Source organism: Hylobates moloch, unplaced genomic scaffold (genome assembly GCF_009828535.3).
Source record: "Hylobates moloch isolate HMO894 unplaced genomic scaffold, HMol_V3 SCAFFOLD_23, whole genome shotgun sequence".
Classification (NCBI taxonomy): domain Eukaryota; kingdom Metazoa; phylum Chordata; class Mammalia; order Primates; family Hylobatidae; genus Hylobates; species Hylobates moloch.
The window spans coordinates 37,223,312-37,241,349 of NW_026652298.1; the positions used below are offsets into that span (position 1 = coordinate 37,223,312).

At 49.1% G+C, this 18,038-nt stretch overlaps 1 protein-coding gene across 1 annotated transcript in view; it reads right to left on the reverse strand.

Moving 5' to 3' along the window:
* The window catches only part of SEC14L5 (SEC14 like lipid binding 5), a 60,313-nt gene extending 42,494 nt beyond the window's left edge, over positions 1–17,819 (reverse strand). Inside the window, exons 1-2 of the mRNA XM_032144640.2 lie at positions 17,561–17,819; positions 16,722–16,835 (exon numbers count right to left, since the gene is read on the reverse strand). Of these exons, the coding sequence (XP_032000531.1) occupies positions 16,722–16,784 (63 nt within the window). The 5' untranslated portion in view covers positions 16,785–16,835; positions 17,561–17,819. The remainder of the gene's footprint in view (positions 1–16,721; positions 16,836–17,560) is intronic.
* Between the last annotated feature and the right edge of the window lie 219 nt (positions 17,820–18,038).

Here is an 18,038-nt window from a genome sequence, read left to right on the forward strand (position 1 = left end):
CTACCTTGCTACTTGTCAGAGGAATGAAGGAGTCAGCTCATGTAACGTGCTTAGAGCAGTGCCTGGCACATGGTTCATTCTGCATCACCATTTGTTAAGTAAATTTAAATTTTAAAAATGAGTGAGATTCTGTAAAGTACAAAAAGCTATTTCTGCTAATCACTTGACAGATGATCCCCCCTCCCCTCCTTCCTTCCTTCCTGCTCTTCCTCATTCAAATTCAAAGGAAACTGGAGTGCCACTTACCCCAAAACGTCCAGTAAGAATGCAGAAAGAATATCCAAACTGCACCAGCATCTTCCAGCCCAATGCTCTCCCTTCCCTTTTCTATTCTGCAGGCCTGATTTGGGGCCCTGGCCACTATGCAGCCACTGAGTAAGGTGCCCCCATCCCCTGTCATATGCTTCAGGAGCCTCCCTATCAACCCCTTTCCTTCCCCCTGCAAGTCTAGGGGACCACAGCACAGATGTGATATCAATCTACCCACCTCCGCCAACTCTTTTTTAAAAAATTGAAATATGGGTATCTACCCAAAGGAAAAGAAGTCATTATGTGAAAACGACACATACACATGTATGTTTATTGCAGCACAATTCACAATCGCAAAAATATGGAGCCAACCTAAACGCCCATCAACCAATGAGTGGATTTAAAACACGTGGTATATATACACCATGGAATACTACTCAGCCATAAAAAGGAACAAAATACTGTCCTTTTTTTTTTTTTTTTTGAGACAGAGTCTAGCTCTGTCGCCTGGGCTGGAGTGCAGTGGCGCGATCTCGACTCACTACAAGTTCCGCCTCCCGGGTTCACGCCATTCTCCTGCCTCAGCCTCCCAAGTAGCTGGGACTACAGGCACCCACCACCAGGCCCAGCTAATTTTTTTGTACTTTTAGCAGAGACGGGGTTTCACCGTGTTAGCCAGGATGGTCTTGATCTCCTGACCTTGTGATCCGCCCGCCTCGGCCTCCCAAAGTGCTGGGATTACAGGCGTGACAAAGTAATGTCTTTTGCAGCAACTTGGATGGAGCTAGAGATCATTATTCTAAATGAAGTAACTCAGGAACGGAAAACCAAATATCATATCTTCTCACTTATAAGTGAGAGCTAAGATGTGACGATGCAAGCTGGGCACGGTAGCTCACACCTCTAATCCCAGGACTTTGGGAGGCTGAGGTGGGCAGATTACTTGAGGTCAGGAGTTTGAGACCAGCCTGGCCAACATGGTGAAACCCCGTATTTACTAAAAATACAAAAATTAGCCAGGCATGGTGGCACACACCTGTAATCCCAGCTACTCAGGAGGCTGAGGCAGGAGAATCACTTGAATCCAGGAGGCAGAGGTTGCAGTGAGCCAAGATCACACCACTGCACTCCAGCCTGCGTGACAGAGTGAGACTCCATCTCAATATATATATATATCACCACTAAAGACCTTATCCATGTAAAAAAAAAAAAGCTGTACCCCAAAAACTGTTTAGATAAAAATAAATTTAAAAAAATTAAAATATAATTATCATATCATATAACTCACCCTTTTTAAGTATGCAGGTCAGGCCAGGCATGGTGGCTCACCCTGTAATCCCAGCACTTTGGGAGGTGGAGGTGGGAGAATCGCTTGAGCCCAGGCATTCAAGACCAGCCTGGGCAACATAGCAAGACCTCATCTCTAAAAATAAAAATAAAAAACTAGCCAGGCATGATGGTGCGTACCTGTAGTCCCAGCTACTCAGGAGGCTGGGGCGGGAGGCTGGCTTGAGATTGCAATGAGCTATAATCCTGCCACTGCACTCCAGCCTGGGTAAGAGAGACCCTGTCTCAAAAAATAAAATATAAAGTATGCAGTCCAGTGTGTTTTATTCAGTACATTCATGAACTTAAAACCATCACCAATACCTAATCCAGAATATTTTTATCACCTTCAAAAGAAGCCCTGTATCCTTCAGAAGTCACCCCCATCTCCGCCCCCTCCCCTGTCACCCCAGTCCTAGACGACCACTCATCTGACTCATCTACTTTCTGTGTCTATGTATTCCCTTCTCTGGTTAGTTCCAAGAAATGAAGTCATATAAGGCCTGGTGAGTTGGCTCACGCCTGTAATCCCAGCACTTTGGGAGGTCTCAGCGGGCAGATCACCTGAGGTCAGGAGTTCAAGACCAGCCTGGTCAACATGGCGAAACCCCATCTCTACTAAAAATACAAAACATTGGCTGGGCATGGTGGCGTGCACCTGTAGTCCCAGCTACTCAGGAGGCTGAGGCACAACAGTCGTTTGAACCCTGGAGGTGGAGGTTGCAGTGAGCCGAGACTGCCTCACTGCATTCCAGGCTGGACAACAGAGCAAGGCTCTGTCTCAAAAAAAAAAAAGAGAAAAAAAAGAAATCACATAAGACGTGGCCTTCTGCCTCTGACCTCTCTCACTCAGCACAATGTTTTCAGCCCATCTGTGTTGCATCGTGCATCAGTGCTTCCTTCCTTTTTACTTCTGAAGACTGTGCCATGGGGTAGAACCCCCAACTTTTAGTAGGGGTGCTCAAGTAGAGCTTGATGAATGAGTCATCAGCCACCCAATGGCAGCACTGTCACCCAGCTGATGAGGGGAAGTGGGCCTGGCAGAACCAGGCTGACACTGTTCCGGCAGCCCTGAGATGACTGTTGCAGACAATCCATCATTACAGCTGTGCCCAGATGGCCCTGGAGCTGAAAAGCCACTGCTCATCCCAGCAAAGCCAGCCTGGGACACACATGAGATGGAGACACAGGGTCAGAACAGCCTCTGCAGCCAGGGCACCTGGACTCAGTGAGAGGACAAGGGCGGGGCGTGGGGGAGTGGCAGAGACCCAGCACAGGGTCGACCTGTGACCCCAGCTCTGCCACTTGACAGCTGGATGTTCTCAAAGCAACCTCTCTGAGGCTCAGTTTTTCTCAGAAAAAAACAGGAAAAGGATGCTGAGTCAGTTGGGCCTGTTTTATTCCTTCACACATCACAACTGCTGAAGTAGCATCATCAGCCCCTGACATCCCTGAATTTGCAGTGCTTTGCAAAAATGCCTAGCACATAGTCAACACTCAATAGACATTTACAGGATGAATGAATGAACAACAGCACAGCACTGCCATTAAGAGGGTGGGCTCTGGAGTTGCTGCAACAATTAAAGGACAATGCCAGCTACCACACAGTTGATTTTTTCTTAATGGACAAAAGCAAACCAATGGAGACTTGAAATAGATATTTGTACACAAATGTTCACAGCAGCATCATTTACACAATGATCAAAAGGTGGAAACCACCCACGTGTCCATCAACAGATGAATAGATAAATGAAAGTTGATGGAGTCATACAATGACGTATTCTTCACCTTTAAAGAGGAGTGAGGCACCTGGCACCTGCCACGACACGGCTGAACCTGGAAGACATTGTGTCCAGTGAAATGAGCCAGAGACAAAAGGACAACTATTGTATGATTCCGCTTCTATGAGGTAGCTAGAATGGTCAAATTTGCAGAGACAGAAAATAGAATAGTGGTTAATAGGAGGAGTGGGGAGCAGGGAGTGGAGAGTTAGTGAGTGTTTCATGGGTACAGAGTCCGGTTGGGGATGATGAAAGGGTTCTGGAGATGGACAGTGGAGACAGTCGCACAACAATGCGAATGTACTTATGCCACTGAACTGTACACTTAAGATGCTTAAAATGGGAAGTTTTATGTTACATGTATTTCATCACAATAAAAAAATATAGAGTGAGGCCAGGTGCAGTGGCTCACACCTGTAATCCCAGCACACGGGGAGGCCAAGGCAAGAGGATCACTTGAAGCTGGGAGTTTGAGACCAGCCTGGGCAACACAGCAAAACCCCTATCTCTACAAAATATTTTAAAATTAGCCAGGTTCAGTGGCACCTATAGTCCCAGCTACTCAGGTTGCTGAGGTGGGAGAATCGCTTGAACCCAGGAGGTTGAGGCTGTAGTGAGCTATAATTTCACCACTGCACTCCAGCCTGGGCAATTAAAAAAAAAAAAGAATAAGCCACCTCCTAGATGGTCTACAGCCCTATCAGAAGCATTTGTCATGGTTTGGAATAGGACATTATGTCTGTGTTTGTTTGTTTATAGTCTCAATGCCACCGTCTCTATGTAGGTTTCATTTACCACTGAATTCCCTGGTGCCTTGTACAACACCTGAGACATTGCAGATGTTCAGCCAATATTTCTCAAATGAATGAAACAGGGAAGGAATGAGTGAATGGCCAGGTGCCAGGGAAATAAAATAGGAAAATGGAACCATCTTTCTATATATCCCTGGCAGATTAAGTCACATAAGTACCGGTCTCCCTAGTCTCAGAGTGAGTGGACCTTCGTCTACACTCCCAGGGGACGTCAGCAGGTGCGCCGCAGCCCAAAGCTCTACCTTCAGAGAGCTAGGTTCTGGAAGATACTTAGTGGGCAGGTGAATAAATGAGTAACTCCCCCTCAGTTGTCAGAATAGGGTTTATCCACAGGGATTAAACAATGAATCAGCCATGAACAACAAAGCTGGAGAGGGGGAGTTTTGCCTGTTTGTTGTTGTTGTTATTGCTGTTTGTTTTTGAGACAGGGTCTTGCTTTGTCACCCAGGCTGGAGTGCAGTGGCAAGATCACAGCTCACTGCAGCCTCGACCTCCTGGGCTCCACTGATCCTCCTGCCTCAGCCTCCCAAGTAGCTGGAAATACAGGCACACACCACCATGCCCAGTTCATATTTTAATTTTTTGTAGAGACAAGGTCTCACCATGTTGCCCAGGCTGGTCTCAAACTCCTAGGCTCAGGCCGGGTGCGGTGGCTCACGCCTGTAATCCCAGCACTTTGGGAGGCCGAGGCGGGCGGATCACGAGGTCAGGAGATCGAGACCACGGTGAAATCCCGTCTCTACTAAAAATACAAAAAATTAGCCGGGCGTGGTGGCGGGCGCCTGTAGTCCCAGCTACTCGGAGAGGCTGAGGCAGGAGAATGGCGTGAACCCGGGAGGCGGAGCTTGCAGTGAGCCAAGATTGCCTAGGCTCAAACAATCCTCCTGCCTTAGCATCCCAAAGTGCTAAGATTATAGGCGTAAGCCACCGCCTCCGGCCAGTTTTGCCTGTTTTTAACAAGTTCCCTATCCCATGGCTGCAACACGACCAAAGTCAGCTAGTTCTTTTTTTTTTTTTTTTTTTTTTTGGCTCTTTCACCAGGCTGTAGGGCAGTGGCGCAATCTCGGCTCTGCATCTTCCGCCTCCCGGTTCAAGCGATTCTCCTGCCGCAGCCTCCTGAGCAGCTGGGACTACAGGCGTGTACCATCATGCCCAGCTAATTTTTGTAGTTTTAGAAGAGACGGGGTTTCACCATGTTGGCCAGGCTGGTCTTGAACTCCTGACCTCATGATCCACCTGCCTCGGCCTCCCAAAGTGCTGGGATTACAGGCGTGAGCCACCGCACCCGGCCAGGTCTAGTTCTTACTGGTTCCTGCTTCTGCACACTTGGATGTACCTTTGGGCTGGGAAGCCGTGTCCCCTCCACATGAGGACTCACCCTCAGAACGCCTGGCCTCTCCAGCACTGGGAAAACGTCAGCCGGTGCCACCCATGTGTGCACAAATGCACTGCAGAGTCTCACCCACATGTCAGGAGCGGGGCCCAGGGACTCCTAGGATCAGCTGGTGCCCCTGATGGCTCCGGGAGGGCGGATGACTTAGCGAGGCCGGCCCAGAGCAGCTTGACATTTACGTGGTATGTCAGGATCTTGCGCAGAGGGGAAACGCTATTTTAAATTTTCCAAGTGTCTCAGGAATGCCTCCAGACCTCCAACGCCTGTGCTTCCTGGCCCCTGACGACACTGCCAGCCACTTTCTAACTTGCACTGGGGTCCAATTAAGCTAGTTCACTTCTTTGAGAGACAAGTTCCGCCCCATTGGCCTTTGCATAGGCTAAACCCTGCCCAGCACCCCCCACCTCCCCACTCCCTGCTTCCCCACAGCTCTCAGCCTGGCTGGCTCAAATGACCCTCCTATGGCCTCCAGTGGGTCCTTCTTTGTGTTCCTACAATGCCCTGTTCTTCCCCATGACGAATGGTTATACATGGCATTTGTCGGTCACCCCCTCCCCCAGTAGACTATACTGGGGGCTGCATAAGGGCAGGAACCACATCAAAAGAACCAGATGGGCCAGGTGCAGTGGCTCACGCCTGTAATCCCAACACTTTGAGAGACAGTCAGTTCACTTGAGCCCAGCAGTTCAAGACCAGCCTGGGCAACGTGGTAAAAACCCGTCTCTACAAAAGATACAAACATTAGCCTGGTGTGGTTGTGCATGCCAGTACTCCCAGCTACTTGGGAGGCTGAGGTGGGACAATCGCTTGAGCCTGCAAGGTCGAGGCTGCAGTGAGCTGTGATCGTGCCACTGCACCCCAGCCTGAGTGACAACCTGAGACCTGTCTCAAAAAAAAAAAAAAAGAAAAGAAAAAGAACCAGACAAGACAGACACAGCCTTGTCTTCCTGGAGCTTCCCTTAATGAAAAATAGCCATATAAACAAGGAAACAAGGAAACAAATGAACAGAATAACAATGCATTTCAAAAAGTACTAGATCAGGCCGGGCACAGTGGCTCACACCTGTAATCCCAGCACTTTGGGAGGCCAAGGTGGGTGGATCACCTGAGGTCAGGAGTTCAAGACCAGCCTGACCAACGTGGTGAAACCCCATCTCTACTAAAAATCGAAAATTAGCCGAGCATGGTGGCAGGTGCCTGTAATCCCATCTACCTGGGACGCTAAGGCAGGAGAATCGCTTGAACCTGGGAGGCAGAGGTTGCCGTGCGTGAGATGGCACCATTTCATTCCAGCTTGGGCAACAGAGCAAGACTCTGTCTCAAAAAAAAAAAAAAAATACCAGATCAGTGCACATTTGAGCCTCTGACATTGGAGAAAAAAAGAAGTACTAGGAATCCACCTAGCACAGCCTTCGGTACACAGCAGAAACTCAAAAAATATTTGTGGAACGCACACATGCATGAATGCATAAATAAATGCACACAGAAATGAATGCATGAGGGCCTTACACTTATTTCAGGGCCGTCTGAAATCAGAAGACAACTTTGCAGGGCAGTGGATCACCTCTGTGCTCCCAGTCCAAATCAGAGCAGCATTCAAGGTAGAAAACATTGCTTGCCTTAATCTGTTAGCAACAGGATCAGATGACGGACTCCAGGGAGCTATAATTTAAACTCATTTAAATAAGGCCCCTGCTCCTTTGTTAAAACTACGTCCATAACAGCGAATCCAACTGTAACTGCTTTTGGCCTAAGCCACAATAATTTACCTTCCCAGGGTGCTTGTTATTAACAACACTTTGGCTAAATTACAAGCTGTTTATCAATACAACAAGGCCAGGTCTTTAAATATCTTAACACTTAATTGCTGAAGGACAGAACCTCACCTCCATAACCCTTCCTCCACAGGAAAAGCCTTTTGCTTAGGAAGTTCTGCTCCAAGCCATCTTTCTTATTTAGGTTTGCAAAACAGAGGTGACCTGAAGCTACTGGGCTTTGGGGCCCCACAGGAACACCTGGGCAGTGGCTGGACAAAAGGGGACCAGGTCATTCCTAAAGCCACAATACTGCTGCTGGTACACAAATGTTTATGGAAAGCCAAGGCCAGGTACAGTGGCTCACATCTGTAATCCCAGCACTTTGGGAGACTAATGCAGAAGGATGGCTTGAGCCCAGGAATTTCAGACTAGCATGGGCAACATAGGGAGAGCTCACCTCTACAAAAATATTTTTTAAAATTAGCCAGGTGCGGCCGGGTGCTGTGGCTCACACCTGTAACCCTAACACTTTGGGAGGCCAGGGCAGGTGGATCACCTGAGGTCGGGAGTTCGAGACCAGCCTGACCAATATGGAGAAACCCCGTCTCTGCTAAAAATACAAAATTAGCGTGGCATGGTGGTGCATGCCTGTAATCCCAGCTACTCGGGAGGCTGAGGTAGGAGAATTGCTTGAACCCGGGAGGCAGAGGTTTCAGTGAGCTGAGATCGCACCACTGCACTCCAGCCTGGGCAACAAGAGCGAAACTTTGTCTAAAAAAAAAAAATTAGCCAGGTGTGGTGGTGAACACCTGTGGTGTCAGTTATTTAGAAGGCTGAGGTGGGAGAATCACTTGACCCCCAGGAGGTCAAGGCTGCAGTGAGCCATGATTGCACCACCGCACTCCAGCTTGAGTAACAGAGCAAGCCCTTGTCTCAAAAAAGAAATAAAATAAAATAAAATAGAGAGGGAGAAAGGGAAGGGAAGGGAAGGGGAGAGAAGGGGAGAGAAGGGGAGGGGATGGGAGGGGAGGGGAAGGGAGGGGAAGGGAGGGGAGGGGTGATGGAAGGAAAGAAAGAAAGGAAGGAAGGAAGGAAGGAGGCCAGGTGTGGTCATGCCTGTAATCGCAGCGCTTTGGGAGACCGAGGTGGGTGGATCACCTGAGGTCAGGAGTTGGAGACCAGCTTGGCCAACATGGTGAAACCCTGTCTCTACTAAAAATACAAAAATCAGCTGGGCATGGTGGTGGGCACCTGTAATCCCAGCTACTCAGGAGACTGAGGTGAAAGAATCTCTTGACCCTGGAGGTGGAAGTTTCAGTGAGCCAAGATTGCACCACTGCACTCTAGCCTGGGCGACAGAGCAACAGTCTGTCAAAAAAAAAAAAAAGGAAAGAAAGAAAGTCAGAGCCAGAATCCGGAAAGTCTGGCTGTGAGCTCTGGCTGTGGGGTCAGATTCCCCGAGTTCAAATCCCAGCTGTGAAATGTATCCCCTAAAATAGATATGTTGAAGTCCTAAGCCCTGGTACCTCTGAATGTGACCTCATTTGGAGAACGGGTCTTTACAAGTAATCAAGTTAAAGCGAGGCCCACCCACACCGTGAACTCAGGCTTCCGGCCTCCAGAACAGTGAGGCAATGAACTTATGTTGTTCTAAGTCACCCGGTGTGTGGCTCTGTGGGACCATAAACACTGGTCGCTGAGGGACAGTCTCCTGGACCTTAATGAGCCCAGTTTCCTCTTCTGCTACAGATCAGGCTGCTATAATTGATCTACCTCTGAGCTGGCCTAAAGGGCTGGCCACAGGTAGCGTTGAATAAACACTCCCGGACTTGGCAGGTGTGCCAGGGGCCAGGGCCTGTAGGCTTGGGCTGTGTTCTCCCTTGCAGGGTCCCGAAGGGATAAAGGCATCCTGATGGTAACTGCCTCTGCTGGAACCACGCACTTGGCCCAGACGCCACCTCAGTAACTTCAGTTCCTCCATCCAGCTCTGAAAAATGGTAGAGCTCGTCGTTGGGATGTAAATTCTGGGGCTGAACTGCCTGAAGTTGAGTCCCCACCTGCTACATGTTTGCTTTGGAGCCTTGGATAAGTCTCTCCTTAGTCTCCTCCTCTGTCGAATGGGCCGCCCACAGAACTCATCTCATGGGGTGGCTATGAGGAATTAATAAGTGAATAGACTCAGAACAGTGTCTGGGGCCGGGCGCAGTGGCTCATGCCTGTAATCCCAGCATATTGGGAGGCTGAGTCGGGTGATTACCTGAGGTTAGGAGTTCAAGACCAGCCTGGCCAATATAATGAAACGCTGTCTCTACTAAAAATACAAAAATTTAGCTGGGCATGGTGGCGGGCACTTGTAGTCCCAGCTACTCAGGAGGCTGAGGCAGGAGAATCACTTGAACCCGGGAGGTGAATGTTGCAGTGAGCTGAGACCATGACACTGCACTCCAGCCTGGGTGACAGAGCAAGACTCCATCTCAAAAAAAAAAAAAAAAAGAGGCCAGGGGCAGTGGCTCACACCTGTAATCCCAGCACTTTGGGAGGCTGAGGAGGACCGATTACGAGGTCAGGAGATCAAGACCATCCTGGATAACACGGTGAAACCCCGTCTGTACTAAAAAATAGAAAAAATTAGCCAAGCGTGGTGGCTGGCACCTGTAGTCCCAGCTACTCAGGAGGCTGAGGCAAGAGAATGGTGTGAATCCAGGAGGTGGAGCTTGCAGTGAGCCGAGATCACACCACCACACTCCAGCCTGGGCAACACAGCAAGACTCCATCTCAAAAAAAAAAAAAAAAAAAAAAAAAGAACAGCGTCTGGAAATTCAGTGCTGTGTAGGAGTTTGTTAAATAATATTTTGTAACATTTTAAAATTTTTTTTAATTTTATTTTTTGAGGCAGGGTCTCACTCTGTTGCCGAGGCTGGAGTGCAGTAGCACCATCACAGCTCACTGCAGCCTCAGTCTCCTGGGCTCAAGTGGTCTCCTAGGCTCAAGTGATCCTCCCGCCTCATTCTCCCAAGTAGCTGGGACTGCAGGTGTGCACCACCACACCCAGCTAATTATTTTATTTTTGGTAGAGATGGGGTCTCCCTATGTTGCCCAGGCTGGTCTCAAACTCCTCAGCTCAAGCAATCCTCTTGCTTCGGCCTCCTAAAGTGCTGGGATTACAGGCATGAGTCACCACAACTGGTCTTAAATAAAATTTTAAATAGAATCTTCAAAAACCCATTGAATAACCAGTACCATTCACAACAGAGATTTCTTTTTTTTTTTTTTTTTGAGACGGAGTCTGGCTCTGTTGCCCAGGCTGGAGTGCAGTGGCGCAATCTCGGCTCACTGCAAGCTCTGCCTCCCAGGTTCACGCCATTCTCCTGCCTCAGCCTCTTGAGTAGCTGGGACTACAGGTGCCCGCCACCACACCTGGCTAATTTTCTGTATTTTTATTAGAGACGGGGATTCACCGTGTTAGCCAGGATGGTCTCCATCTCCTGACCTCTTAATCCACCCTCCTCGGCCTCCCAAAGTGCTGGGATTATAGGCATGATCCACCACACCCGGCCAACGACAGAGATTTATTTGGAAAGAATATGTTCGTACAAAAACTTGTGCATAAATATTTATAGCAGCACTATTCATAATGGTCCCCCCAAATTGAAAACAACTTAAATATCCATCAACTAATGAATGAAAAAGAAAATGTGGTCTATTCATAGACAGTGAAGTATTTATTTAGCCATATAAACAAGGCAGAATCTACACATGCTAAGATGTGGATGAACCTTAAAAATATTGTACGCTCAGGTGTCTTCTTATCGCCAGACACATTCAAGATGTATACGTTAAAGACATATAGCTTTTTATGTGTCAATCACACCTCAACGAGGTAGTTTTAAAAAAAAATAGTATAGTGGCCGGGCACAGTGGCTCACACCTGTAATCCTAGCACTTTGGGAGGCCAAGGTGGGCAGATCACTTGGGGCCAGGATTTCGAGACCAGCCTGACCAACATGGTGAAACTCCATGTCTACTAAAAATACAAACCTTAGCCGGGCATGGTGGTGGGCGTCTGTAATCCCAGCTACTACAGAGGCCGAGACAGGAGAATCTCTTCAGCCTGGGAGACAAAGGTTGCAGTGAGCCAACATCATGCCGCTGCACCCCAGCCTGGGTGACAGTGAGACCCCGTATTGAAAAAAGAAGAGGCTGAGCGCAGTGACTCACGCCTGTAATCCCAGCACTCTGGGAGGCCGAAGCGGGTGGATCGCCTGAGGTTGGGAGTGAAGAAGAAGAATTGGGGAATGTGCTGAGGCCTCGAGCAGAGATAGAGCCTGTGGGTCTGGTTCTTTTTTTTCTTTTTTTTTTTTTTTTGAAATGGGGTCTCACTCTGTCACCCAGGCTGGAGTGCAATGGCACAATCTCGGCTCGCTGCAACCTGTCTCCCAGGTTCAAGCAATTCTCCTGCCTCAGCCTCCCGACTAGCTAGGATTACAAGCATGTGCCACCACACCTGGGTAATTTTGTATTTTTAGTGGATACTACATGTTGGTCAGGATGGTCTTGATCTCCAAACCTCATGATTCGTCTGCCTCAGCCTCCCAAAGTGCTGGGATTACAGGCGTGAGCCACCACACCCGGCCCTGGTTCTTTACCACCCACTTGAGAAAAGAGACAAATAACCTAGATTCAACTCACAATGGGCTGGCAGAGCATGGCCTTCGGGACTCAGCGGACATGAGCCACATTGCCTTTGTGTCCTCTATGCAAGGACCTCCGCAAAGACACCACCACCCCAAACACCTTCTGGGACCCGGGCATTCAAAGGACTGACGGACCCTCTCCAACGCTGGATATTCCAGCTGCCTCCATTGTCTTAATTGTTTTTCTCTGTTTACCAAGATAATAAAAGCTCATTGTTTTGAACCCAATGATACAGAATGCTATCAAGAAAGAAAGGAAGGCTGGGCGCAGTGGCTCATGCCTGTAATCCCAGCCCTTTGGGAGGCCAAGGTGGGAGGATCACTTGAGCCCAGGAGTTCAAGACCAGGCTGGGCAACACAGTGAGACCTCATTTCTATAAATGTATATATAAATTGTTATATATTAGAATTTAAAAACTAGCCAGGCATGGTGGTGCATGCTTGTACTCCCAGCTAACGCTGTCCTCTGGAGACTAAGGCAGGAGGATGGCTGAGCCCAGGAGTTCAAGGCTGCAGTCAGCCATGATTGCATCGCTGCCCTCCAACCTCAGCAACAGAGCTAGACCCTGTCTCAAAAAGAAAGAAAAAAGGGAGCAAAACACTGGGTCCGGTGGCTCACGCCTGTAATCCCAGCACTTTGGGAGGCCAAGGTGGGCAGATCACTTGAGGTGAGGAGTTCAAGACCAGTCTGGCCAGCGTAGTGAAAGCCTGTCTCTACTAAAAATACAAAAATTAGCCGAGTATGGTAGTGCACGCCTGTAATCCCAGCTACTCAGGGGGCTGAAGCAGGAGAATCACTTGAACCCAGAAGGCGGAGGTTGTAGTCAGCCAAGATCATGCCACTGCACTCCAACCTAAGATGACAGAGCGAGCGAGACTCCGTCTTAAAAAAAATAGTTGGGAGGAGGAGATATCCCCTAGAATCCTTCCCTTTAGAAGCAAAATTTGTGGGAAGGGATCTGGAGAGAAATCTCCATTTATTTGACTAGATAAATTTTTGAAGTGAGAGTATTAATTTAAAAAAATTTTTAAAGCCAGGTCTAGAAAGGTTACCTCAAAGCACAATTTTATAATCAATTACTCAAGCCCAATTTCAGTCATTTGTGTCATTGTCAGTGGACTTTTGAAGAAGCCAGGGGCATTTTGATTCTGAAGTCAGTTTTGTTAAACAGAAAAACTGAAAGGCCAGCTTTTCTGCTCACTCGGATGCAGTGAAAATAGCTGAGTTCATCTGAAACTTCCCCGGCATCTGACCCAATCTGAGGGCAAGTGTTTAACTGAGAAACAAAGACGAACATTAAGCATAGAAAACCCCCTTTGTGCCTCCACAGTGTGCAAGTTATGTTGAGTTATGCAGCTATTTTGGGGACAATAATGTTTTGTAAACAGTCGGCAAAGTGGCTTTGTTGGCAGTGTTGCTGTGGCTTGGGACCATTTCACAGACAAGAACTGTATGGAAGATAGAATGACATGGTTATGGCAGTCCCTTTGAAAAATACAAATGACTTAAATTAGGGCAGGTACAGATAAGGAAGATGATGATGATTATTATTATATTATTATTTTGAGACAGAGTTTCACTCTTCCCCCAGGCTGGAGTGCAATGGCACGATCTCGGCTCCCTGCAACCTCCGCCTCCCGGGTTTAAGTGATTCTCCTGTCTCAGCCTCCTGAATAGCTGGGATTACAGGTGCTTGCCACCACGCCCAGTTACTTCTTATATTTTTAGTAGAGACGAGCTTTCACCACTTTGGCCAAGCTGGTCTCAAACTCCTGAGCTCAGGTGGTCCGCCTGCCTTGGCCTCCCAAAGTGTTGGGATTACAGGCATGAACCACCGTACTTGGCCCCAGATAATAAAGATTTGAAACCCTTTTTTTCACTCTACCCACAGGTGTCAGCACCTAGAGACTCAACAGCAAAGGGAGTAAATGGAGCCCTGCCTTCATTTGTGGAACATGAAGCTTACAAAATAAGTTTAACACACCCAATAAAGGCAATGCGAGTACGTTACTGGTCCTATTCATATAGTTTTTCTGTTGTTTTTGTTTTCTTTTTTCTTTTTTTTTTTTTTTTGAGACAGAATCTTGCTCTATTGCCCAGGCTCAAGTGCAGGACTGTGTGTCCAGTCCTGTCTTATTCTATGAATAAGCGCCCGGCCCCCATTTTCTTTATTTGTGAAATGGGGATGACTATATACGCCTCATAAGGTTGTCATGAAGATGAAAAGTGATTGTGTGTGTGTGTGTGTCTGTTTGCCTCCCACAGGGCCCAGTCCTACCAAGTGACAATAAGTGGTCGATAAACATAAATAATCACCCTTAATTTAAGGCTCTATAGGATGGAAAACCATCGACTGCATGTGCTTAATAAATTCCAACTTAATTTGTCATGTTTAGGGTTCTCAAAAGTATTTACAATCATTGCACTTGAAAATAAGCCATGCCCATGAATATAGCACTTAAGGCTATACGAATAGGGGTCGGATGCAGTGGGTCACCCCTGTAATCCCAGCACTTTCGGAGGCTGAGGTTGGTGGATCACTTGATGTCAGGAGTTTGAGACCAGCGTGGCCAACATGATGAAACCCCGTCTCTACTAAAAATACAAAAATTACCAGGGAGTGGTGGTGTGCATCTGTAATCTCAGCTACTCAGGAGGCTGAGGCAAGAGAATGGCTTGAACCTGGGAGGCAGAGGTTGAAGTGAGCCAAGATGACGCCACCGCACTCCAGTCTGGGCAATAGAGTGAGACTCAGTCTCGAAAAAATAAAAGAAAATGGGGCTCAGAAAAGTTCAGCGACTTTTGTTGTTGTTGTTTTTGAGACAGAGTCTTGCTCTGTCACCCATGCTGGAGTGTCGCAGCACAATCTCGGCTCTCTGCAACCTCCACCTCCTGGGTTCAAGAGATTCTCCTGCTTCAGCCTCCCAAGGAGCTGGGACTACAGGTGCGTGCCACCACGCCCGGCTAATTTTTTTTGTATTTTTAGTAGAGTTGGGGTTTCACCGTGTTAGATAGGATTGTCTCGATCTCCTGATAGTGTGATCCACCCGCCTCAGCCTCCCAAAGTGCTGGGATTACAGGCGTGTGAGCCAGTGCACCCGGCTTAAGTTCAGCAACTTTCTAAAAGCATACAACCAGGGCATGGCAGAGCACAGCAGAACCCTAAAGCTTCTGAATTCACATGCCTGGATCTCTTCACCATCCCCTGGTGTTCCACTCCCATTACACAGAAGCAAAGTCACACAGCCACTTGCAAAAACAGTAATGATCATAGCTGGATCTCACTGAGCATTTGATCTGCATCAGCCCTGTACCGGGAGCTTTATACACATTGATTCATTTAATCCACAGCATGACACCAGATTTGGAAGCCAGGAGATTCCCATTTTGGTGATGGGGAGTGGAGGCTCATGGAGGTGAAGTGACTTGCCCCACAGTCACTCAGCTAGTCAATTGGGGAGCTAGAATATGACCCTAAGCCAGTTCCTGACTCTTTACTGTCCTAGAACCTTCTGCCTGTAACAGCACAACGTATTTGGATGATTTTGGTGATGCTTTTAAATCCTCTGTGTGACAATAAACACATACGCATGTAGATTCATAGAATAAGACAGGACTGGACACACAGACACACACAGCCACCAAGAGATATGAAAGTCCCTGGATAGAAGGCTGGGGTTAAGCAGTCAGCGCCGGGATGGGACAGACGGGGGTGGATGATAATGTTTCTTACACTTTCAGTACATTAATTTACAAGACTTCGGTGTAATAACAGAGACAACATATTTTGTGAGCTCTTACTGTGTGCCCGGCACACAGCCAGGAGCACCAATAATTATCTCATTTACTCCTCCCCACAACCTCGTAGCATTGTCCCCGTGTTACTGAGCAGGGAAGTGAAGCACTGAGAGGGAGAGGGATGGAGCCAAGAAGGAATTCCATGTCCACCTATCTCCAGCTCCTGCCCCCAGGGTGCAAAGACCAGTGATCCTGGGGGCCAAGGATCTGGCAGCCAGTTCTAGGCCTCCAACTGACTTGCTGCACAACACAGAGTACATCACAAAGCAAACCTACCCACTCATTCTCTCTCTCATCCCGGTGTCAGCTTCCTTGAAGGGGAGGGAAGGGGGTCTGTGAGCAGAAGGAGGGCTCTGTGGTCAAATGTGAGGTTCTAGAGTCTCCTCTGTGGGGATCTGAGCCCCGACTCTACGTCTGCGTAGATACAGAACTTGGTGTCATCCCTTCACCTGTCAAAGCCTCAGTTTCGTGGAGGTTAAATGGGAATAATAACAGCTGTTGGGTATTGGAAGAAACATCATCTGTTAAGACAGTGCTGCAAACCTTCAATGAACAGCTGTTGTCCTTATCACCACCGTTCCATTTATCACTATGATATGCCATTATATGAAATGACAGCAGTGGCTTGGCCTCTGATACCTTTGTTTTCTATCAGGAGAGTCTGAAGTAAGGGAGCAGGTCAGCTTCAACAAGGAGAAGGAAGAAAGCCTTTGTGTTTTGGTCACCGGGCAGAGGATAGGATGGTCGGAAGGAGGGGCCACTGGTTAGAATAAACCCACCAGGTCAGCTGAGTAGCTCACTAATTCCTTCTGATCTGGGAGTATAAGGAGCTCCGTCTTCCTCCCGCCATAGCTGATCTCACGTCCCTCCAACTGTCACGTGGGGGCTCCAAGAATGAGGAGTCACTCACCGCCATGACCAGCTCAAACGGGTACTTGTAGACTCGGACAGGAGACTGGTATCTCTGCACCATGTTCACACTGGAGCACCAATGGAGGTCACCAGGCAGGGTTGTGCACGGAGCCTGGGGCAAGGGGTGACTGGTGAGGTTGCAGCTCTCTCCTCTGGAAGCAGGGACACCACCCACCAAGTGTAAGGGGCAGCCCCTGGCCCCACTCACACAGCTCCGCAGCCTTCAAATTGAGAAGGCTGATATTACCCCCAAATTACTCCAGGCCAAGCCCCAACAGCTTCCCTGTCATTAGCCATGGCCCCAGACCACGCTCAGCCTTCCAAGAGCAGTCAGCACCCCCAAACTTTCCTCTACCCCCACCCCTTTACACTGAGGGCCTGCAGAAGCCTCACTGCCACCCACACAGACACACACACATTTGCAATTCTTACACTCCCACGGTTCTCTTCACGCATGCGCCCCGCAGCTTGCCACAGACTTGCTGGCCCTACAGCCCACCCCCAAGTCTCCTTGCACCTGCCCTCCCATTTTCCTCCCAGACACCCTGACATACACACACAGCCTTCACCACATTTCACAGGCACTGTCTCTACCACACACATGCACACACGCAGGTTTCCCTCCCACACAGGACTGCTTTTGCACACGCCTCCAACTTTGCACACACACCCAGCTCCCTGCAACACGCACCTGCCCAACTCCACGCACACAATTCCCCTGGTGTGCACAGACGTGCACACACGCACACACACCCGTGCGCACATGCACACACACGTACACACACGTAGAGGCACTCGCACACGCATGCACACGCAGGTCCCCGCAGCTTTGCTCACCCTCGCCCTCGGGAGTCTTCGGGAATGCACCTAGGGGAAGTGCCCTGGAAGCCCGCCTGGCTCGGGAGCTGAGCGCTTACAGGCTCCCGCGCCCGCCTGGCCCAGAGCGCAGCGCCTGAGGCGGGGCCCGATCACGGCTCGCTAGCCTGGGGCGTCCCGCCTTGAACACCCTGCGGCCAGGACAGCAGTGGAAGGCCGGATGGGCGGGAGCGAGACCTGCCGGGCGGAGAGAGCTCCAGGACCCGGGACAGCGAAGATCCTGGCCTGGCCCCGCCCACGTCCCTGGCCCTGGCCCCGCCCAGGTTGGCCCTGCCCCCTAACTGGTCCCGCCCCACTCTGGCCCCTCCCCAGGCGAACTCCCCTCTGGTTCTAGCCCCGCCCCCTGTTTTACATGTTTCTTCCTTGACCACGCCCTCAGCCCAGTCCTTTCTCCAGATTGGTCACACCTCAGGAAGTCCCCTCCCCCTTCACCGGCCCC